The 24,649-nt window shown below is 44.7% G+C and overlaps 1 protein-coding gene across 2 annotated transcripts in view; it reads right to left on the bottom strand.

The window, feature by feature from the left end:
* The window catches only part of ARHGAP24 (Rho GTPase activating protein 24), a 505,935-nt gene that overhangs the window by 291,237 nt on the left and 190,049 nt on the right, over positions 1–24,649 (bottom strand). For both annotated transcript variants that reach the window (XM_060247095.1, XM_060247094.1), the window contains exon 3: positions 5,921–6,008. In XM_060247095.1, coding sequence (XP_060103078.1) covers positions 5,921–6,008 — 88 coding nt within the window. The remainder of the gene's footprint in view (positions 1–5,920; positions 6,009–24,649) is intronic.

Genomic DNA, 24,649 nt, shown 5'->3' on the forward strand with positions numbered 1-24,649 from the left:
AACTGATCTCCAGTTGGTAGAGATCAGGTGCCCTGGAGAAAATGGCTGCTTTGAAAGGTGGACTCTAGGGTGTTGTACCATGCTGAGGCCCCTCCCCTCCTTAAACTCCACCCTCTCTTGGATCCACCCCCAAAGCCTCCAGGTATTTTCCAACACAGACCTGACAACCTTACTCTCATCTGAAGCTATAGAAACATGAGCGGAGGCCATCATAATTTGGCATCTCCTCCCCTACCCAGCAAAAGCCAATGATAAAACCTCACATGTTTCCATAACTACAACTGTTAGAGGAAGAGAGAAGTCAACATGGGGTTGCCAATTTCTTTGGCCTGTTTAGTTCATCCAGAAGACATTCTACAAATGGAGTGGGAGAACTAATACACATAATCGCCCAGGCTTTGCTTGGTGATAAATAAACTAAAACGATGTGCAGCAAAAATGAGGGTGATCAGCACTCTCTTAAAAGTCTCTGTCCTATCTATGTCACCATCCAAGCCACAAAAATATCGTCTCTACTGCTAATTCAATGCAACCTAATTGGAATATGGTTCCCACCAGGCCTTTTTTTTAAAGCAGGAACTCCTTTGCATATTAGGCCACACCCCCTGATGGAGCCAATCCTCCAAGAGCTTACAGTAGGCCCTGTAAGCTCCAGGAGGATTGGCTACATCAGGGGTGTGTGGCCTAATATGCAAAGGAGTTCCTGCTTCAAAGAAATCCCTGGTTTCCACATAAGAAGCTGCATAATCGTATGCCAAAGTGAATAAGGATGAGGGAAGTTTAATAAGGACAGCTAGATAGAATTTAGATATTTCCCCCATATTTTCTCCAAGGAAATAATAATAAACCATATCGGACTAACCTTTTTGCACTTCAGCTGAATCAATTAACATTTAGTCATGGATTCCATGGCTGGCCTGCCTACATCTGTCTGCATTGTTTTGCAAAAATGTTTTCATGCCTGGAATTTCATGCCATTTAAATGGCGTGGGGCGGGGGAGAATCTCTGTGATTGCCCTTTTTTACCAAAATCATATAACTGCGCACAAACTGACAACCAGATAGTGTGGATGGCTGGATTTAAATGCCACTGAAGTCATAATTTCTGCTAGCCAACAACGGCGAGTATTATTGGGACTGTTAAATAGACTCTTATTTGATTCCACTGAGCAAGAATCCTCATTTACAACCCTCGTCTACAACCTCATTTACAACCATCTGAGATGTCTTTTTTTCTTTTTTTGTCAGAGCTGGTTAAGAAGAACATGGACTTTTAACACACCTTCTAATCAGATATGGTTGCCAACCCCAAGGTGGCTCCTGGAGACCTTCTGCTGTTACAATTGATTTCCAAACAACCAAAATAGTTCCGTTGGAGAGAGTGGCTTCTTTGGAGGGAGGACTCTGTGGCAATATACCCTGCCGAGGTCCCTCCCTGCTCCAAAACCTGTCCTCCTCAGGCTCCACCCCCCCCCCCCCAAATCTCCAGGTATTTCCCAACCCAGAGCTGGCAAACCTATTAAGTCAGAGGAGGAGTGGCCGTATGGCTTGGCCCAACAGCAGCAACTTGCTCTCCACCTACTTCTGAGGGCACTGAAGTGAACACTGGTTCTTCCTCTTTCCAGAGCTGGATGGGGTCCTTTACTTGGCAATTCTTGAAGCCCCTCAGCCCTCAAAGTGCTTAAGCAGTTTTAGGCACATCAGCCCACTAGCCGGTGATGCAGTCTTATGGGTTAATGCTTCCCAAGAAACTGTCAAGCAGCTTGAGGGTTGGTTAAAAAGCTTCTTAGGGGCTAGATGTGGGCCCTGTAGCATAATTGACTCACCTCTCAGTTGGAATCTCAAGAATTCATTCCATTTTCATTTTAACTTTTTATTAGTTTTAAGTATAAGAGAGGGTGCAGAAGAGAAAAAAAGAAGGGGCAAAACAGAAAAAACAAAGGAAAAGCAAAAAATATATCAGTTACCTTTCTACAACAAAACAAGATACCAGATTTCTTCTACCTGCAAGTCTTTAAGCTTTAACCAAATATTACCATTAAATTCTACAATCCTTTTATAGCTTTTTAAACTGTTATAGACAGGGGTCGTTTTGCAGAAAAATAGGTGGTGGAGCTCATCCAGGGATTGTTTTGCAGCTGCAATACTATTCAATGGACAAGGAGGTGGAACTCTCAGGAGGAGAAGGTGGAACTCTCAGAAAGGTTCAGGAGCTGCGCTCCTGTGAGCTCCCACTGAATCTGAGGTCTGGCTATATAATTCTAATATTGATAGTATAAATCTGAATTATTTATCTTTGATGCAAAATATTTATCCAAAAGCAAAAAAAACAAGAGAAAAACAAGAGAACAAAACTGACTGAATGGTTTTGAAAATATTAAAAATAAGCATAAATGTGTAAGATGAATATACACTTTATATCTATAATAATAACTTGCTTGCTTCCAACCAGAGCTAAAAACAAAAGCACATTACTTTATCTATGTCAATATGAGCAGGTTCCAAAGTTAGAAATCAAGAGCAGATCTTTGCCACTATATAATATTAATATATACATTAATATAGATTGAGCATCACCAACTATTTGTCTAAGTTAATTATTCATTAATTGTTCAAAAATTATTTAAGAGCTTTTGGAGACTATTTCCAACTATCATGTTACTTTAAAAAGAGGAAAATTGGTACACCATTTTCAAGGCCACAGATGATGATGCCTTTTGACAAATGGGCTGTCAGTTACGTTAACCCTGCAGGAAAAGCTAAAGAGTCATCTGTTGGGCACCAGCTTCACTCCCCCCCCCCCAACTATGGGGCTGACTCCAAGCAGGTTCACTTTTCCCAGTAAAGCAAGGGAGGTTTTCTGTTTGTCTAGAAAGCACAGGATTCACTATTAAACTGCTTCTTTGTCAGGCAGTTAGGAACAGACCCGGAATGCAAAGGGATCTCGACACAAACAAAAGTTTTTTTCCAGACTTGCAGCCATTTTTTGCATCTTTGCACATGTTGTGCCACTTCTGATGATCATGCTATCCATGGCATGAGTTCAGACTTCCTCTCAGGAGTTCTGTCTCTTCTTGACTGGGGGGGGGGGGGCAGGATTGTGTGTGTGCGGGGGGGGGGGGGTTGCACATGCAGTGAAGCATTTCAGCATTTCATCACCCTCATTCGCTTCGACATCTTTACATGAGAGTAGCCCTACGCTCATGTAAAGCTCAGTAGCTGTACAAAAGATAATTTATTTACACCATTGGCTTTGGTACTGAGGGGTGGGACATGATCCTGGCTTTTTCAGGCTGGATAGAGAGGCAGAGAGTAGACATCAGACCAAGGCAGAGAGAGACAAGAGACCAATTCCCCACTAGGATTGTTCTGGTGTTGGAGCTCTTTTCCCACTGATTTCACACAAGCTACCCTGCAGCTGTGACTTGGCCTCTTTCTTACGGCAAGCAGAAACCTGTTTTCAGAGGATCTTGCTTGCCAGGGGAAAGAGGCAGGCCAAGTTGCTGCAGTGCGGTAGCTTGTGCAAAATGGGACGGAAGCAGGGCTGGGTGGGGGAGAAGAGTTCCAACGCCGGAACAAGCCTAGTGGGGAATCGGTCACAGACAGAACCAGAGAGAGAGAGACAGACAGAGAGACAAACAGAGACTGAGATGCACACTCACAAGGCAGAGCAGGGGAAGCTGCCCCAACGCATGCACCTTTGATTACTGAAATGTTTCACGATGATGCAATTAAAAAAAAAATACCTACACCAGCCTGCCCTTTCTAGGAGGGTTTTGCAAGGCTGGTGGGTTGTGCCAGAAGTCACTAATGGGAAAAAACCTAATTCAAGTTACAGAGCAGAGGCTTTGTTGCAAATACATTTCACTCCCCCCGCCCCAACAAAAAAAAGTGCAGGAGAAACCAGTTTGATTAGGAATGGTGGGGGGAATGGGGAAGATACGAGAGAGTGCTGGGATGTTTTATGAAGTTATGTGAACACCAGAAAAAAAGCATGTTTATACTGGGTAATGCAAGTGGATATTTAAGGTAATGTTAAAGACCACAGACAGATAGATCTCTGTGTGTGTGTGTGTGTGTGTGTGTGTGTGTGTGTGTGTGTTGATTCCTCCCCTACTCAAGGCAATCAGGTAACTAGGACAGACCCTACTCTGTTCTGCAAGATGAACAGGCAAGAGTTATTTCCCTAGTGTTTCTGTTCTGGGTTTTTTTTATTATTATTATTATTTATACTTCCTTTCCCTTCTCCACCAGTCGTTTGGGACTGCCTGCCAACTACAATAGAGAGTCATTTATAAAAGTCAGAAGCAGAAAGCCAACATTTATAACAAAATATAATCTTGCAACAGGCCTGCCAAATTAACAGGAATGAGATATCCAGAATGTGGTGTGTAGTAGGTTTGAGTTTAGCACTGCAAATCTATTCAGAGCTTCCGCTGGGAGTTTCAGAACAGAAACTCTGGCAAACAGGATCTCAGGCGCTTTACGCTCTGCGCTACTGGATTAGTTTGCCAGCCAGGCCTCTGCTGGACTTCAGCTGCCCCACAGCAGAGGGCCAGACATAGGGTTGTCACCCTCTGGGTGGGACTTGGAGAGCTCCCAGAATTACAACTCCATATTAGATCTCCAGACTCCAAAGATTAGTTCTGCTGGAGAAAATGGCTGCTTTATACTGCATTGAGGCCCCTCCCTTCCCCAAACCTACCTTCCTCAGGGCCCATCCCCATATCTCCAGGAATTTTCCAACCTGGAGATGGCAACCTGAAGAAAGTGCCACCATGGCAGCAACCAGTTTAGGGTTTCCAGGTCCCCCTCCCCTCCAGCTGCCAGCAGGGGATGAAGGTAGGGTTGCCAGACCCAAGTTGAGAAACTCCTGGAGATTTGGGGATGGAGCCTGGGAAGAATAGGGGCCTCAGTGCGGTAAAAAGGTAAAAGGTAGTCCCCTGTGCATGCATCAGTCGTTTCTGACTCTGGGATGACGTTGCTTTTACCTTTTCACGGCAGACTTTTTACAGGGTGCTTTGCCATTGCCTTCCCCAGTCATCTACACTTTCCCCCCAGCAAGCTGGGTACTCACTTTACCGACCTCGGAAGGATGGAAGGCTGAGTCAACCTGGAGCCGGCTACCTGAACCTAGCTTCCGCCAGGATCGAACTCAGGTCATGAGCAGAGCTTAGGACTGCAGTACTACAACTTTACCACTTTGCACCATGGGGCTCTTATATCAATGCCATAAGCATTCATTTTCTCCAGGGGAACTGATCTCTGTAGTCTAGAGATGAGCTCTAATTCTGGGGGATCTCCAGGTCCCAACTTGAGGTTATCACTATAAACCATTTCAGCAGGGATCAGGACAGAGGCATTGCAGAGTTCCATCAGTCCTAGCAATTCCCAACTGCGGCATAAAAAGCCTGCCACTAACAGTCCCTGCTGCTCTCAGACTGCACATTGCAGCTTGCTGGCTCGACAGCCTGCCCTCAGCCTTAGCCATGCACTTCCCATTCTGACTATCCTGCTGGCTTTCCTCATTGCACAAAATACTTGCAGCTACAAGAGTCATCTGCCATTACCAGTTGCATGTTTTGCTTGCACAAACATTAACACATCAAACTTCCTTTTTCCTTCGGGCATCCCATTTCTTTCAGAACCAAGAGCCTCCAGACTTTAAAACTGTGATAAACAAGCAAACAAACAAACAAAAAAGTAACCCTCTCCAATAGTCCAGAGTGAATAGGGAAGCGGGGGGCGGGGGGGGGGGAGGAAATAGAGATAAATGTTATCACTCGTAGAAGTAACAGATTTTTTCCCCCTTAAATTCAATCGTTAATCATTTCCGGCATCTGTAAAGGCTGAATACAACTGGCCATTAGTCAGTCAAGACAAAATCCACAACAGATTTATTGTAAGAAAAATATCCTACCTGGAATCACTTCAAAGAGGAATTTCCCAGGACTTTCATCATTGTAAGGATGCTCAATCACTCGGTTTCCAGGCAAGAATATGGTCCCCTTAAAAGCAAAAAGAAATTCACAGTGAAACTTTAAGGTCCCATGTCTGTTTTGACTCACTCTGTGTGCCCTGAGACCCAGTGAATGTAAAGAGGAGCAACCCCCCCCCCCCCCACTAAATCCAAAGGTTGACAAGTACCAAACATGTCTCACCCAAACCTGGTTAACTCAGGCTACCAAAAACCACTATGAAGACACTTAAGCTCTGGCTTTGGTGAGTCTCCAAATGTCATAATTATGGAGCAAACACTGATTATCCCTCACTCTATTCCTCATTAGCTAAGCTTGGCACCCTTAAGAGGGCATTCTTAGACACTCTTCAGCCCAGTGAAGACTTACTACTGAACCATGGCTTGTGCTAGGCACTATCTGATGCCTGAACCCTGGTTAAGATCCGAAACCATGGCTGACTTTGTTGAGCTTAAGCAGAGTTTACTGCTACAGAGAAAAGCCACTGAAAATATGATTAAAATAATTAATAAAAATGAACAGCTCTTCAAGCCACTGAGCTAAGACCAATCACCACCTGCAGCCAGAGGAGATGCAGAGAGAAAGACCAGACAGCCCTGCCTGCCCTGGTTGGTAGCCAGTCCTTAATAATGGACATAACATTTATTTATTTAATTACCGATAGAGATATTGGCTTCTCATCTCATTACACAAGCTAAGTCACTCAGTTCTTGCCTATACATGGAATTTTAACTTTGTTGGTCTTAAAGGGGTCACTGGACTCAAACTTGGTTCTTACACCTGTTTTAACTCCCTTATTATCTGAATGTCAAGTGTCCTGTCCTGGTTTCCAAAATTTTCTTTCTTGCAGTGCAGTGTTACATGATTCCCCCCACAGGTATTTCTTCTGTAGGGCTGTGGTCCAGTATGCAGCTCATTTGCATGTGAAAAATCCATGCCCCATCTCTGCTGCTTGGCACTAGCGTGTTCAATGGGCTGGTTCTGTGTTGCAGTCCCTACAGAAAGCCCCCACCCCGATTTTTAAATCTGAGAGATTCTCTAGTTTGAACAAAGATCCTGCGTATTGCACTACCATTGCCACAACTATGTTCCTTGCAAGCTAGCACCCTCAGCACAGTTGACTTGACTGCAGAGATTCTCTAGGAGAATCCGACTGCTGCCTGGGGTAGCTTTTCCCATCATAGATGGTGCTCATAGAGGTGAACCCCCTGTAATTCCTCATAATTACATTGGGAAAAGTCACTGATTGCTTTTTTCCATCATACGGGGGAAGGGCCCTCTTTGGATACTCCTAGAATTGGACTCCCTGGCCCAATCTTTTTTTAATCTTGGGGGACCTGTGGGAGAGAGGCTCTTACAGCTGCTCTGTAAATTTGGAGCCTTTACTTCAAACCCCTCCCCCTGCAGCCACAATTCATTGTACCCTGTTTTGCCATTGACTTCAATGGCCCATAGGATATAATGGTGAGATGGGGGGACCCTCTTTGGGTGCCCCTAGAATTGGACCCCTGGTTAAATCTTTTTGAAACTTGGGGGCTCTGTGGGGGGGAGGCTCCTGTAGCTGCCCTGCATATTTGAAGCCTCTACCTCAAACCACCTCCTCCCCAGCTACAATTAATTATACCCTATTTTGCCATTTGCCCATAGGGTATAATGGGGCCATATATTCGAGAATAGCTGAATATCTTCTGAATCACATTCAGCGACTGAATCTGAAATTGGGAGATAATCAGACACTCAAATTTTAAAGCTCTGAATACCCCTGAATCCAAATTCACCACCCCAAAAAAAATTTTTTGCACACCCCTACTGCGGTGTAGAGAATGGGTCATTTTAAGAACAGACCACAAAGTAAGAGAGATAATAAAATAAACACTATGGTGGCAGGTGTTGCTGAAACAACATTATTTTAATATGCATAGCCAATCAGATCTTCAGTGGTTAGTCAGAAGCCTTATTGGAAAAAGTTCCACCCACTTTCTAACTAAAACTTGGTGGGTACCAAGAAAGGTGTCGTCAGGTGCCACAGCTCCCCCAGGCATCGTGTTGAGGACTCCTGTTCTGTCTCCCGGATTAACAAGGATGGTGAAGAGTTATGACATCATATTAACTTAGAAGCAAAAGTGGAATAAAGAAGAAGCGGATTTGTGGGGCCGAAGTTGTAGAACTCTACAGGTAAACATACAGCAGTAGTTATTATAGTAGTTATTATGCTTCTCAGTAAATACAGCCGAGAGTGAAGCTAACTATCCATCTTGTTACCAGCACATCGATCTACGACTTCTGTTTTCTATGCCACCTGCAGCCCTGAGGCATGCAACATACAGAATCTCATTTTGACATCATTAATAGCTTCATCGTTCCGTTGAACATGGAGCGACCCGATAGCCCCCAGCAGCTCCAGTTTCAGAAGATGCATTTAATGGCATGGATGAAATATTTCTCTGGTCTTGGTGTCCCAACACCTAATTACTCAAATCCGGTTCCTTCATACTCCCAGGATTCTTTTTGCAAGCACAGACACACACCCAGAGATACACTGTCCAATACTCTCCACCCCTTCCTTCCTTTAGTGTGTTCCACACATACACACACACACACACACACACACACACACACACACATATATATATATATATATATATATATATATATATATATATATATATATATATATATATATATATATATATATATATACACACACACACACACACACACACACACATATACATACTGTGGCTAATAGCCACTGATGGACTTCTGCTCCATATTTTTATCCAATCCCCTCTTAAAGCTGGCTATGCTTGTAGCCACCACCACCTCCTGTGGCTATAGGGGGAAAGCCTTTATTGCTATTATCTGGAGGCAGTAATTGAAATTAATTGAACAGACTTGGCAGCCAGCCTCCATTTTATTAAAGCCAGCCTCCTTTGGCCTCAGTAACAAATATATTTGCATTTTTCCTCTGCTTTGTGTGCCTGCATGAGAAAAAAAAGTTCTCTGAAATCATTTCCCAAACCCATCTTCTCTCTGTTGCCATATGCAATTACTTTACCTTCTGCCATCATTGGAAACTGACTTCATTTTCAGATTTTATACATTATGCCTCACAGGTGTCTTCACACACACTAAATAACGTACTCTCGGTCCATTTTCAAAACACTTTGCAACTGGATTTATTGTGTGAAATGGCAAAATGGCAAAATCCACTTGCAAACGGTCGCTGAAGTGGATTGAAACTGGATTATGTGTGAAAGCACTCTTTTGAATGGCTAAGCCTATTGAAATTCTTTTGGGAATGGGCTGCCACCTCTCTAGAGCAAGGGTCCCCAACCACCAGGCCGTAAAGTCCTTTAAATCTGATGTTTGAATGCTCATTCCCCACCACAATCGAGGCCACAAAAAGTGATGTCTGAGGCTCTCAGCTTCATTCCAAGATGGATCCTGTTTCAAAATAAAGGTATTTCTCACTCACAGCAATTCAGAGAGACTCAATAAAAGCACAGTTTTCTGATGGGATTAGACAACCAGCCTAACAAACCATTACGCTTATTACTGCCTACCCTAAATGCGAGCTTTTTCAACTACGTGACTAGCATTACACTACCATGAAATGACAACTGCCTGGTTTTTAAAAGTATTCTATAAGTATTGTTTTGACTTGTGCTATTTACCATCAATCAGAATTTATTTTTCAATTCATCACATCTGGTGCTTAAGTCGCCTTTTGTGGTATTACATCGTAGTCGCTAATAGCAACTGAGGAGAAACACAGAAAGAAATGCCCTTATAATACACATCCTCCACTCACAGGCATAAAATCTTTAAAAAAAAGATTTCATTTCTTTTGCACCTTGACAGTTTCCGTTTCTTTAGCATGGTGAGTGCTGAAAACAAATATGTAAAGTGATTGGGAATACAGTTCAAGGCTTAAGACCTCCTTTCTTAATACCCTCCCCCCTCCCATTCACACACCTTGGCTTAAGCAAAGTAACTATTTTTTACAACAGAGTAAATACAGTTTTGCACACAGGGTATGGTACTCCCTACCCTCAAACTTTACTCGTTCCAGACCAAAGATCCAGTAGTCATCCCCCTGCCCCCCAAGAAGTGCTGCTTTCTTGATGAAGCTGGTCCAGCCACAGTCCCTCAGAAGCAGGCCTCCAGTGTAGGGTTGCCAGGTTTGTGTTGGAAAATACCTGGAAACTTTGGGGGTGGATCCAGGAGAGAGTGGGGTTTGGGGAGGGGAGAGGCCTCAGCATGGTGCCCTAGAATCCACCCCTCAAAGCAGCCATTTCCCCCCAGGGAAACTGATATCCGCCTTCTGGAGATCAGTTGTAATTTTGGGAGATCTCCAGGCCCCGCCTGGGGGTTGTCAGCCCTTGCTCAGATATGGGTTACAGAGGGTTAGTGCGCTACAGGCAGCCAGTGTTGCCTGAGGTAAGGAAGGGAAATAAGGGACATTCAGGAGAAAGGTGACAGCCGTACTTGGCATTTTTTCCAGGGCAAAGTGGCTTAAAGTACTGTTGTGAGAGAAAGAGACCAGGTGAAAGAGAGTGCAACGGCTGTTCGAGCCTCCAGTGTAGAGCTGCTAGGTCTGTGTTGGAAAATGCCTGGAGGCTTTGGGGGTGGATCTGGAGAGGGCAGGGTTGGGGAGGGGAGAGGCCTCATCATGGTTCAATGCCACAGAGTCCACCCTTCAAAGCAGCCATTGCCTCAAGGGGAGCTGATCTCCTCTCAATATGCAAATTATGTAGTAGCTGAATTGCTCTCCCCAGCAGCATATATTCCCAAAGCTCGACAAATATAATTAAAGATATTGGACTCCCATCACCAAAACACACAGAACATTATTCTTTCAAAGCTAGTCACAGACAACTAATGTAAAAACGCTGCAGAGAGAATCTAAAGTATAAAAATGCACTTTTTTTGGTTAAGGGGAACAGAATCCACTTGGATAGCAGTATGTGAACAATTATGAACTGGGAGTATATTATAATTGGGGGGAAATGGTTACCCTCCTCTTTTGCTGCACTCTGTTTTAGCTGGTTTGGCCAGACAGTATCCTTTAATTATAAAGCGCAACACTTCTCAATCTTTTCATACAGTTCATTGCAACACTTCTTTTCTTCTTCCAGGGTCAGGAGCCATCCCATAGAATAGCTGCTGCAGGTAGCAAACTGCCAGTTATTTAATTCACTAATGAGAGGAAGCATGAGTGGGGATGGACTACTTGAATTGCTTGTATCAAAAAGCAAGACTGGCCCTGTTATCTTTAGACTGTTATGTTTAATCCACTCCCCTTGTTCTGCAGTGTTCAGCTGCCTCCATTGTATCCACATCTAGTTTCTGATATCCTTCTGACCCTGATAGCCCCTATATCCATAAGGACATGCATCAGCTGCGTTAAGGAAGATAGATCTTTCCTTAACTTGTTCAAGGTAGGAGACTGTGACCGATTTCTCACTAGGCTTCTTCCGGTGTCGGAGCCCTTCCCCCCAGGGCTTCTGTCTGATTTCACACAAGCTGCCAACCAGTTTTCACAGGATCTTGCTTGCCACAGGAAAGAGGTGGGGCAAGTTGTAGCCCCACAGAAGCTTGTGCAAAACCAAACAGAACCACTAGGGGGGAAAAGCCTCCAAGACCAGAACAAGCCTAGTGAGAAATTGGTTTGTCTCTCAAACCCTCTGCAAGGGAAAAGCATAAGGAAACAGTCTCAATGGGGATTACGCATGCCAGTTCACAATACTGCATTTATCAGGTTCAGGCCAGGCCCATGAACAACCGTACTCCAATCCAGACCTGGTATGTGTGTTCTCCAAGGCCTGATCTGAATAACCCAGGCTAGCCTGATCTCGTCAGATCTCAGAAACTAAGCAGGGTCAGCCCTGGTTAGTATCTCTCTCTCTCTCTCTCTCTCTGTATTTTTGTATTGTGTGTGTATGCTTACACCTGGAAGTCATAGCGACTTTTGGTGACTGATCCCTGCTGGGGGCTTGGAAGATATTCAGGGAGATGGCTGAATAAAGCTTGTCCCTGTCCTCCCGAACACTGGGATTTCAGGGAGGTTTCTTCAAATACTTGCCAGAGTCAACCCTACTAAGTTTCCAAGATCTGATGAGATCTGGCTTGCCTGGGCTATCCAGGTCATGGCCCTTAGTTAGTACAAGAACTCATGGACACTCAATGAAATTGCTGAGCAGTTGGGTTTGAATGAATAAAAGGAAGTACTTCTTCACCCAAAGGGTGATTAACACATGGAATTCACTGCCACAGGAGGTGGTGGTGGTGGCTCCAAGCATAAACAGCTTCAAGAGGGGATTGGATAAACATATGGAGCAGAGGTCCATCAGTGGCTATTAGCCACAGTGTAGGGTTGCCAAGTCCAATTGAAGAAATAGCTGGGGACTTTGGGGGTGGAGCCAGATGTTAGGGGTGGAGCCAATATCAAGGCTGTGACAAGCGCCACAGCCGCAGGTTCCCGCGCCGCAGCCGCACTAGCAGCTGTCCCTCCCTCCTCCTCCCGCTCGTCCTCCCTGGCCCTCCGCGGCCGCCTGAGGCTGGAGGCCTGGGTGAAGCAGGGCGGTGGCGCGGGCATGGAGAGCAGGGCCAGGGGCTCAGGGCCTCCTCCTCGGCCTCTGGCGCTGGTGCTGGCAGGGCTGTGCTGCACCCCTCCAAGAGCTCCCTCACCGCCCTGGGCCGTGCCTGGCTCCGCCGCCTCCGCTGCTCCGGCGTGCCCGATCTCCTCGCCGTGCTCCTGCTGCCCCTCTGCTGCGCCAACGCCGCCAGCGAGGCCCTCGACCGACAGCTCCTCCTCCGCCGCCTCCTCCTGCTGCTGGGCGCCGGCGGGCCCGCCACCTATGGCTTCACTGGGCGGGGAGGGGGCGGCAGGGGCTCGCCATTTTCCCCCTCCCCCCCGCTTCAGTTTTTTGGGGGAGCGGGGGAAGAGGGTGGAAATCCTGGGGTCCCCCGCCAGGGCGGGAGGGTTGGGACCCCTAACATGTACTACCCAATTGGATTTTGCCAGTTTACACAGCAAAATCCAGTCGGGAAGTGTATTGAAAGTGGATTGAAAATGAATTATTTAGTGTGTGCAATCACACCCCTTCATTCTCAGCCCAATATAAAGGTAAACACTTCCTTATTTCTCTTGACTGTCCACTGCCTGGAGGACACCTTGAGAATCTTCAACAGGTACAGGGCAACCATAACATCTCAGGATATTGCAGTGAAATTTTTTTTGAGCATTAAAAAGATGTTTGCTCAAGACACATCACTTTGAAATAAATCCATTGCTGACTCAAGAAAGACGAACAAAGAGCAGCGTAACTACACTCATGCTCCCTCAAAGATTTCAGGTTTCATTATGAAGCTGTGTGGCTGGAGAAAATCTATTATGCTGGCAGAAGAACTGAATCACTTTCTTGATAATGGCTGAAAGAGATCTTCATGCCTTAAATTATTCAATGCAACCTCTCTCCCTGTCCTTTGCCTATCTTCTAGCAATAATTGCTACGTTGCTGCCTAAAATAAAATACGGGTTTAAAAATTCTGCACACTGTCAAGGACTTGAAAGGTTTTTACTACAGAGTCAGAATGAACATGAAACACCTTTCTTCCCAAAGCAAACTGAAGCTTCTAGAAGAGATATCTAAAAATATTTCCACTCTTTTCTTTATTTGGAAGGATTAAAAAAACAAACAAAAAAACCCCCTGCTGTTTTTTTGTTTTGTTTTCCAATTGTATGCAGTAGTGTAGATGTGTATGGTAGAGTGTTTTGCTTTTGCTCAATGAACCTATTTCAGTGGGAACTAGGGTTGCCAACCTCCAGGTGGCACATGGCAATCTCCAGACAACCAAGACACGTTTCCCTGGAAAAAATGGCTGCTTTGGAGGGTGTACTCTATGGTATTATATCTTGCTGAGGTCCATCCCCTCCCCTCCCCAAACCCTGCCCTTTCTTGGCTCTGCCCCTAAAATGTCTGGGTATTTCCAATTCTAGAGCTGGCAACCCTTGTGGAAACAACACAAGAAGGAAGGGACTATTATACAGTGAGTTCAGCCAGCTTGAGGTAAGCAAGAACATTTATTGAACAAGAGCAGAACTGAACACAAACAGGCAACACCACTCCTCATATCCATTTGGCCTGAGTTAAACACGCCCCCTTATGTGGGCAGCAATCTACCCTATTGGTCTCTCCAGTATCCTTCATTTGCATTTTCTGAGAGAAACGTCTCGCTTCCTGATTGGCTGGTTCTAAAAGAACGGCCAGTCGGAATGTTGGCATCAGAGTCCTGGAGGGCAATGAAGTATGCTTCAAGTTCTGGTCAACCAACAGACATAATAAACCAGCAGTCAAAACAACCAATACACAACAGGCTTAGTAAGACATCTTGCATTTTTCCCTTCTCCCGCCTCCTCCTGAAAGTTTAGAAGTGGCAAAACGGTGCTTCTTTGGCGGCTGTCTCAGCTGTATCTGAAGAAGTGAGCAGTGACCCATGAAAGCTCCTACTTTGCCACAAGTTTAGTTAGTCTTTAAGGTGTTACTGGCCTCTTGTTCTTTTCAGCTGATCTCCAGACTACAGAGATAGTTCTCCTGGAAAAAAATAGCTGATTCGGAGGCTAAACTGTGTGGCATTATATTCTGCTGAAGATTCCTGCCCCAAAATCTCTAGAAATTTCCCAACCCAAAGCTGACAACCCTACACAAAGACCACATTTGTGTTCACATTATAAAGCATACCGACCATTTTTAAAAATTAAAGTATCTTTTGGAGACAACTCACAATTCAAAGTCCACTATTTAATTTCAAAACCCCAAATAAAAACTATATCATGTGACATAAACACAGAACAGATGTAAAAATGTCAGATTATCACTGCTAGCCTAAATAAAAAGGTCTTGGTTTACCATCCAAAAGTATACAGAGGACAATTTAACGTGCCTTGCTGAAAAGGGGATTCAATAGTTGGGCAGCCACAAAAGAAGAAACTGAATTCCACATCTAGATAACACAGCATTACCATATGAAACAGAAACACAGGCAATGTAGCAGGGGAATAATGAGGCGCACACTTACTGATTGAAAACGAGGTATTTTACTATTTGGCACCAATAGCAAGGTTCATTTGAGCATCAAGGCTCCCAAAAATAATGAACCCCGCACACTTCTCAAACCATCCGCTTTAAGCAAAAGCAAGCCTGCTGGCTGGCCCCTTACACGTTATCTGATTCACTTCCCCCCTCCCCTTTCTCCCTGGTAGTTTTCCAGTGTGTCTGCTTATCTATTCAACAAGGAGTTTCCTGCTATCAATACACATTCGTGACTCACCCCCATTTGGGCTGCCTGGTTTTAACAGTTTAGCAGAAGCTCCTCTGAGGGGCCTCCCAACAGTCACTCTAAATGTTGCATCAGACATCAAAAGAGAAGGCACAAAACCATATTTTCATTTATTATTATAGGGGTGTTCATAATTATTCAGGGGTCTCCCCCTCAGCAATATTGCTTTATTAATTTGTCCTTTAAAAGCTGCATATTTCCTGACTGAAAATATTCTAAACAAGAGGATACAAAGCAGAAAAACGACAGTGTTCATTGTCCTTATTCTGTAGTGAAATAGAAGTATAAAAGATGGATCTGGGACAGAACCACAACCCAACAAAGCATCTGAAAGCAATCTGATATTTTACAACCAGACTGGTTTTTTGCAGAGTTTTATCAAACTGGACATGGCCTAGGGTGGAGGTGGGGAATCTCCTGTTGTCAGGCCCTGCCCCAGCCCCCCAGCTAGCTGGCCGGCAGAGTGTATCTTACCAGGAGACAGACGGAAGCCCATGCTATATCACCAGTGATGTGGTGACAATCACTTCTGGCATGCACTAGTGTACCGCTCTCTGGGGGGTATAACAGGAGAGGCAGTCCCGAAGTATGTGGGCCCATGACCATTTAGGGCCTTAAAGGTTATCACCAACGCCTTGAACCTGATCTGATACTCCACCAGAAGCTAGGGCAGCACTGGTTAAATGTGTGCCATTTGTAGGGTACCATGAAGACCTGTGCTGCCACACTCTGGACCAGTAGGAGATTCTGGGTGAGTCTCAAGAGTAGCCCTACATAGAGCGATCTACAGTACTGAAAAAGAATCTTAAGACAACCATACAGACAGTTTTCTTCTCAGTTTTCACATTATTCACATGAACATCAGTAACAAACAGAGAAAGACACAAGCAAATGAATTGATGGACCAAAATCTATGACCATCTGTGTGTGCACAAAGCTCTGTTTGGAGAAATCTCAAGCAGGAGAATTTTGGAAGCATCTCAATTTTCTACATGCATGGATTGTTTTTTTTTTAAAAAAAGTGAAGGAGCAATACAACACCCCGATTGTGCTGTGAATTGATCTGCCACACAGTCCCAAGTTGCGTCCATCTAAGTTCATTCAAGTCAATGGTTTTGAAGGACGTACCTCTGCTTAGGATGGCACTGTTAAGTTCCAGGTGTATTTTCTGAACATGCAGACTGGCTTAGTGGCTGGAGAGTAACAAGAATTCCGTGTAGCTATATATTGTTTGTACAATCTCTTTAATGTTGTTTCATTGGTTTAGTTTGTTTCTCTCACCTTGGGCCCACTGGAATTACGCTGCTTACAAACTGAAATAAATTATAAGCAAGTGAGGAGTATATTGAGTATCCCACCATCAAGCCTGGCTTATCAAACACCTGAGTCAAGTCCTTTTAGTTGGCAGTCTACATTTAGTATGTACTTAATTTATCTGGTAAATGAACTGGTGTCCTTAACTCCAAGAGCAAAAGCCAGAGCGCTAAATTCACAATCACAGAATTGTCCCTTGAAATTAGAATTTCAAATACTAATTTTGCTTGAATAGCATTATCTTAAAAATGAGGAATATGGACACTTGATCTTACAGGTTTTATGTTTCTCCAGCAGTATGGTCCCAAGGACATTTATTCAGAAGAAAGCCCTCTTGAGTTTAAATGTAGTCATTTAAATGTAGTCATAGTGTGCTTAGGAATGTACCCTTAGAAATTCTTCTTGGGCTTAGTTCTTCTCAAAGAAGTGATAAAACTTCTTCTGGACGGACTTCTAGGGCACAAGTGGGCACCAATGACCAAACAGTCCTCTGCAGGGCTTTTTGTAGCAGGAACTCCTTTGCACATTAGGTCACACACCCCGATGTAGCCAATCCACCAAGAGTTTACAGGGCTCTTAGTACAGGGCCTGCAGTAAGCTCCAGGAAGACTGGCTACATCAGGGGTGTGTGGCCTAATATGCAAAGGAGCTCCTACCCACTCCCAGCTCCACCCCCAAAGTCTCCAGGTATTTTCCAATACAGACCTGACAACCCTACCCTGACATGGGAATCTTCCATGTGGAGGAGATTCAACCATATGAGCAACATCTATCTCCTCAGCAAAAACTAGGCCTCTGTGTCAGGAGAAACCACCAAGGTCAGCCAACACTGGTGGTGTCATTGGCCAGCCAGCTGTCACCTCCTCTTCAGAGGAAGAGCTGAGACCTGCACCAGTGGAATACCCACACAAGCAGCTGGGTTGAGAAACAGACCCAACAGGGGAAGCATCAGGAAGCGAGAACACTTCCTAGTCACAGCCAGGCTGCTCATTCTGGCAGGAGATGACAGAAAGGACACAGAGGTCAGAGCCTCAATCTCCACCAAGTTCTTCTGAATCAGTAGAGTGTAGAAGAAGGCAGGAATGCTTGATAGCTTTGGAGAGAAGACTTACACAACAGCGATCAATGTTGGTTCCTGGAGCAGAGTCTTTACTGGAGCAGGATTTAGATGCTGATAAAAAGCGGCAAGGACCTACACCTTGAAGAATCCACCAGGAAGAAGTGAAACCTGGGCTTTAGGAATTAGTCAGCAAAAGGAGGCAGTTAAAGAGAACACAATGAGTTTGCCACCCCCTCAGTGAACAGAGTGCTACCTTCTTGCCTTGCACCCTGCCCTGTTTAACCTGTGCTTGTTTTCCAGCTAGAAACCCAGATCCTGCCTCCTGCCCTGGCTTCCAAACTTTGGACCTTGAACTCCAGACCCTCCTTTCCCCCGAACTTTGGACTGACCCTTTGCCTCCCAGGCTCTGGACTGGTTAGTAGACCATGCTCTTGCATTCTGTCTTACTTGTTACCGTTGTATCTGTATGCCCTGGAAACCCCAGGCAGCATAAAAGTGTCAGGCTCTGTCCTAAATGTGACAGCTGAAAGGACCACTGGTTTTCCTCTTCTTTCTCCTTCAAATAATGTGTGAAGCTTTAGGGCACAACGTAAAAACAAAGGGCGTTTTCGCACTGACCTTAATCGGCAGCGACGTCCCTCTTCACCACGCAGGATCTGCGCGGATTTCGCACCAATTGCTGCGGAGCACCCGGAAGAGCCGCAAAGTCCCGCGGCTTTTGCGACGCAAATGGAAACTGCCAAAAACCAGTTTCCATTTGCACCGCAAAAGCCGCCAGTTTCCATTTGCGCCGCAAAAGCCACGGGACTTTGCAGCTCTTCCGGGTGCTCCGCAGCAATTGGTGCGAAATCCGCGCAGATCCTGCGCGGTGAAGAGGGATGTCGCTGCCGATTAAGGTCAGTGCGAAAACGCCCAAAGTGTAGACCACTAGGGTTGCCAATCCTTGCTTGGCAACCAGCAGGAGCTTCAGGGGTGGGAACATGGGGTTCATGTCATTATCTGTGCTGTGACATCACTTCCAGGAATCCTGGCAGTGGTGAAACCATAAAGTTTCCAGCAATTCCTAGAACTACTTGAGAACGCATCCAGGTTTTCCCTGGAAGTGAAGTCACAGTGCAGAAAACAATGACTTAAAAAAAAAATTCAAGCGGCTCAGAGGGCTGCTGCTGGTGGGAGAAGGAATACCTGGGATGCTGGAACAACATGATGAGTGGGAAGGGAATGGAAATTATTTTGCACCTGCCTGAGATTCAGATGAATGTTTCAATTCTGCACCCAATTAAAAAGCAATGATGCACCTTCATTGGAATGAAAACATTAACTGAGCAGATTGGAGGAGGCTGCTCCGTGATAGTCCATGTAATTTATCCAGGCTTTCTGATTGAGCCATTGAATTGAAAGATGGATGCCAGTATGCTTTAGTTTTTTGACCAATAATAGCCTCTATGCTTATAGCTGTAAAATACATAGGAATATGGAAATCTAGAATTTAAAAAGACAAACAAAATGGAGACAAAGGAATTAGGATACCAGTCTTCTGAATGTCCAACCAATTTACTAATATAATGTAGATGGAAAACACCAGAGCTGTTGTTGTTTCTATAACTAGTCCCTAGCCAGAAACATTTTAATGTTTTTTATCACAAGGAACAGAATCATATCTTCTGTCTCACTCAGAGCACTGCCACAACCACCCAGCATCTTCTGTACATCCACTGAAAGTGGCAGATCTCTGCTGTTAGAGGAAATCTTCAAATGAGTAATTCCAAAGTTCATACAGAATGAAAGAATGTCAGTACCACCCGCACCCCAAGTCCTCCAAAATGCAATCAAAGCCAAACTTATTCCAAATAGGAGGATCCAGGTGGTTATTCAGAAAGTGAACAGTCTTCTCGGGAGTCCAACACTCCAAACTGAGAATATCTCCAGTGCAGCTAGGCAGAAAAGTAACCCATGGTGAGGTCGTACTTGGTCCCTCATTTTACTTCCACTTCTACAAGCTTCAAAAAGACATTTTACAGAGATACAGCTCATACGCTAATGCTTCCAAATGCTTCCATATGAAGCAGAAGTGAAACAAGGGACCAAGTATGACCTCGTGGGTTACTTTTTAAAATTTGGGATTTTCTATAATTATTTGAATAAGAAATTTGACATATATTTTCATAGAAATTTGAAGTTTGTAATTTTTGAGGCTGGTTTTTGCTGAGGCTTGTGTAGCCTTTATCCTCAGCTCTATTTTCCACGATACTCTGTGTTGGTTGCTTAACCTCCAGTTGGGGCCTGGAGATCTCCTGCTTTTACAACTGATCTCCAGCTGGCAGAGATCAGCTCCCCTGGAGAAAATGGCTGCTTTGAAGGGTGGACTGTATGGCATTGTGATAAGCTAAAATGCCTCCCCTCCTCAAACCCTGCCCTCTTTTGGCGTCTTCAGGTATTTTCCAACACAAACCTGCCAAGCCTAGGACAGAGATACACATATGTGCACAAATATCTGTAACCTCTTGAGTACCCAGGGCCAGGTTTAACGTCTAGGGTAAAATTCATAAACTCAAAATGTAAATTCAATTTATTTAAATACAATAGGAAGCAACTGTGAAAACCATTCCCAAAGATATCAGTGCTGGTTCACTAACGATTCTCTCAAAGCAGAGTCTTACAATCCACAGACAGGCACAGACAGAACTGTGTGTTCTTCCTGAGGTTAAGGCTGGAGCAGAGTCCCAGACGTTAAGAAGGCCTTCTTGCAACAGCAAGAACTATTCCTGTGAAGATGCTGGATGGGTCTTCATGCTTGTTCATTGTTGAACAGGAATGTAAACTGAACCTCACCGAACCAAGACTGCTAATCTGCTATAACAAATGGTTTCTCCAACATTTTGTCGCTCCCCAAGCCAGTGTTCTCTCTAAGCAGAGCTAGCTCAGTTTTTTAGCCTCTGGCTCACACATTTTTGTCTTAGCTCAGGAAAAATGACCCCAGAGCAAACTAGTTTATGCAGTAGCTCACAACTGTAATTCCAGTAGCTCACAAAGTAGAATTTTTGCTCACAAGACTCCATATCCTGGACGGAGTATTGCCCCCAGCCCTTATCTTTTTCCACCCACACCCACAGGTTATCCAATGTAAAGGCAGAAAGCAAACTAAGAAAATTCTGCAAAATATTGACTGATTCCTCGCTAGCAGTTGCTCCACTCCCAGGCTTCTGTTTCCCTGGCTCAAGCAATCAAATCCACACCAGTGCTGCGCGAACACATTTTGATCTACAGCTCCCTTCAATTTCCCTCCCCACTTCCTGCTCTTTTTTTTTTTTTAAGAGATCAAGCAGCTGCAAGGGAAATTGCATGGAGCTGCGGATCAAAATGTGCGCACACAGGAGCTGGTGAGGAATTGATTGCTTGAGTCAGAGAAACCAAAACCCTGAAGTGGAGCAACTGCTAGTGAGGAATCAGTCATCATCTCCTTTTTCACTAAACAAGTTCAAGAAAACTCTGCTGGATTACCTCAGCAGCAGTCTGACAAAGATCTCACAATGCCATTCAAACATGCAGGTGAAAAACCCACCTTCCCAGTTGTGCCACAAAAAGTCCACTAGGGGCAAGTTCTGAAATTGTCAGGTCTCTTCTCCCACCAGTGCGATTTTAATTAAATGGAGAAGTAGCCTCACTGCACATGATTTCTCAAATACTCCTAAAGTGTTTCCCTAAAAATAAATAAATAAATTGAGCCTGCAAGCCACCCCACCCCCCCCACCCCCCAAAAATGATAGCATTCATGCAACTGGGATATTCGCCTTTCCTGAATCCAGAGCAGTTCATTAAAATCCTGAACAGGTGGCAAGTTTGGCAGCCCAACTGTGTCTATGCAGCAGACAGATTTATTATGCCTTTCATTTTTAAAATATTTATGCAAGGATAGAGACGGTGAGATAAAATATCTTGCTCGTCAGAGCATCCTGTGCTAGGCTGCTGTGATAACTGTCACATCAATCAGTGCGAGACATAAAGACGTTCCCATCCATTTTATAATTATCATCAATTAAGCACTAACTTTGGAAGTCTTTCTTTGTGCGGGTGTGCAGAGGAGGGGCTGTTTTATGTTCTGTTCCTTGCTTGCTGAAATGAGCCTAGCTGTTGGGCCCCAGCAGAGAAGAAAGATCCCGTAAAATGGGTTGAGTTGCAATCACTATCTGGAAACTGGTTTCAGAGGTTAGTAGGGTTACCAGGTTGGGTTGGAAAATACCTGGAGACTTTGGGAGTGGATCTGGAAGAGGGCGGAGTTTGAGGAGGGACCTCAGCATGTCACAATGCCATAGAGTCCATCCTTCAAAGCAGCCATGTTCTCCAGGGGAGCTGATCTCTGCCAGCTGGAGATCAGTTATAAAAGCAGGAGATCTCCAGGCCCCACCTGGAGGCTGGCAACCCTAGCAAGCTAGCCACGTTGGTCTGTAGTAGAACAGTCAGATTTGAGCACCTTAGAGATCAAGAGTCAAAGCTCTCTTCAAGGAAGAACGGAGATCCTTGAGTCCTTCTATCTCAGCATTAAGATGGGAGGGGTGTTGCAAAGAAAGGAGACAGGATGGAGAGGTACAACACAGAATCTAATCAGCTTGATTAAAGCAAGGGAGCTTTAAGCATTTCTGGGTAAGAGAAGAATCCTTTCTTATTCCTACGCCCCCAATGTGAAACTGGCAGCCAGATGCAAAAAACAAAGCTAAATCATTCCTGACTCAAAACAAAGTTCGAGTCCAGTGGCATCTTGAAGACTAACAGAGTTTTATTTTGGCTATCAGTGTGAGGTTTTGCCGGTTATTGATCCTAGTCAACTCAGCAGATATGAAAATCGTCAGAAGTTTATTAGAGCAATGGACCTTTGTGCTACGAAGCCATTGCTGAGAATGGGGTAACTTACAAACAGACCCAATAATATACCAAGCAAAAAAGGTGCACAAGCATAAGCCAGCCCCTACCCATTAAGGTTCCCAGGGTTAGGTGTTTGAGCGCTCAAGGTCATCTAGCTAGGGCCAGACGTTGCCACAGTGGTTACCAGATAACAGTTCCACTGCTGAAGTCTTCCTCCTGCGCATCCTGGGAAAAGTTACAGTAAGCAAAAAGCTAAAGCAAGCACAATTTGATACACATTTGAGCAAGGGAGAAAATGAATATACAAACCAAACCATCAGGATATAAGATTCCAAAATAGTGTGAAGATGTAAAATGACTGATCATGCATGAACACCACAATGTAGTACAACCCTCGACACTCTAACACAATTGCCAGGGAACCTAGCAATAAGCTGTTATGTGCATGCATACTTCTTTCGAAAGCTTATACCCAGAATCAAACTTTGTTGGTCTTAAAGGGGCCACTGGACTCAAACTTTGTTCTGCTGTTTCAGATCAAAACGGCTGCCCACTTGAATCTATTTTGACTCAAAAGACATACAAAACAGGCTGCACTGTGCATATCCAACAGGCTTCTGTTGACCAAGATGAGCATCTGGCAAAGTTAAAGATTAAGAGAGAGGTATGCTCAATGGCTCTTCATCATTTTTCAAATTTTCATTTGTTTTCACTCTTAGTTTAGCAAGGCAGAAAAACTGACTGCTACAGGGAACACTTTGCAGTGAACCTCAGTCACCAGGCAGGATTCAGACAGTGGTTTTATCACGCTTTCTGGCACACACCTGTACCACCCCACAGGTGCAAAATCCTTCTTACTGCCTTATTTACTAGTATATTTATATAGCCTATTTCCACCACTTAGGAGGTTTCCCATCCAGACACTGGCCAGGGTCAGACCAGCTTAACTCCATCAAAAACACTGGATCATGAACTTTGAGATGAAACCGTGGGCCATTTGGCCAAATAATGCAGATTTTAGAAGTAATCTTGGGTGAGACCATAGGCTTGCAGGCTCATTTCTTCTTGTGTTTCAGGATAGATCTCCAGAATTTTAATCTATCATCTCTCTCTCATCTAGATTTATATACATTTACTTCAGGTCTCTGTAGCCAACATGACAATTCCACCCTTGATGAATTATAAGCTACCCCTTTAGTGACTTGTTTCAACTGGTAGTAGAAAGTACCATCAAGCGACAGCTTACTTTTGGGGACCTGTAGGGTTTTCAAGGGAAGAGACGTTCAGAGGTAGTTTGCCACACAATTCTGGTATTTCAGCATGGGTAAGAGTGGTGGACTCCAATCTCAAGAAGAAGAAGAAGAAGAAGAAGAAGATATTGGATTTATATCCCGCCCTCCACTCCAAAGAGTCTCAGAGCGGCTCACAATCTCCTTTACCTTCCTCCCCCACAACAGACACTCTGTGAGGTAGATGAAGATATTGGATTTATATGCCGCCCTCCACTCTGAAGAGTCTCAGAGTGGCTCACAATCTCCTTTATCTTCCTCCCCCACAACAGACACTCTGTGAGGTAGATGAAGATATTGGATTTATATCCCGCCCTCCACTCTGAAGAGTCTCAGAGTGGCTCACAATCTCCTTTATCTTCCTCCCCCACAACAGACACTCTGTGAGGTAGATGAAGATATTGGATTTATATCCCGCCCTCCACTCTGAAGAGTCTCAGAGTGGCTCACAATCTCCTTTATCTTCCTCCCCAACAGGCACCCTGTGAGGTAGATGAAGATATTGGATTTGTATCCCGCCCTCCACTCCGAAGAGTCTCAGAGCGGCTCACAATCTCCTTTACCTTCCTCCCCCACAACAGACACCCTGTGAGGTGGGTGGGGCTGGAGAGGGCTCTCACAGCAGCTGCCCTTTCAAGGACAACCTCTGCCAGAGCTATGGCTGACCCAAGGCCATTCCAGCAGGTGCAAGTGGAGGAGTGGGGAATCAAACCCGGTTCTCCCAGATAAGAGTCGGCACACTTAACCACTACACCAAACTGGCTCTCCGGAACTGGTTTTGATTCCCCACTTCTCCTCCACAT

Source organism: Heteronotia binoei, chromosome 9 (assembly GCF_032191835.1).
Source record: "Heteronotia binoei isolate CCM8104 ecotype False Entrance Well chromosome 9, APGP_CSIRO_Hbin_v1, whole genome shotgun sequence".
Lineage (NCBI taxonomy): Eukaryota > Metazoa > Chordata > Lepidosauria > Squamata > Gekkonidae > Heteronotia > Heteronotia binoei.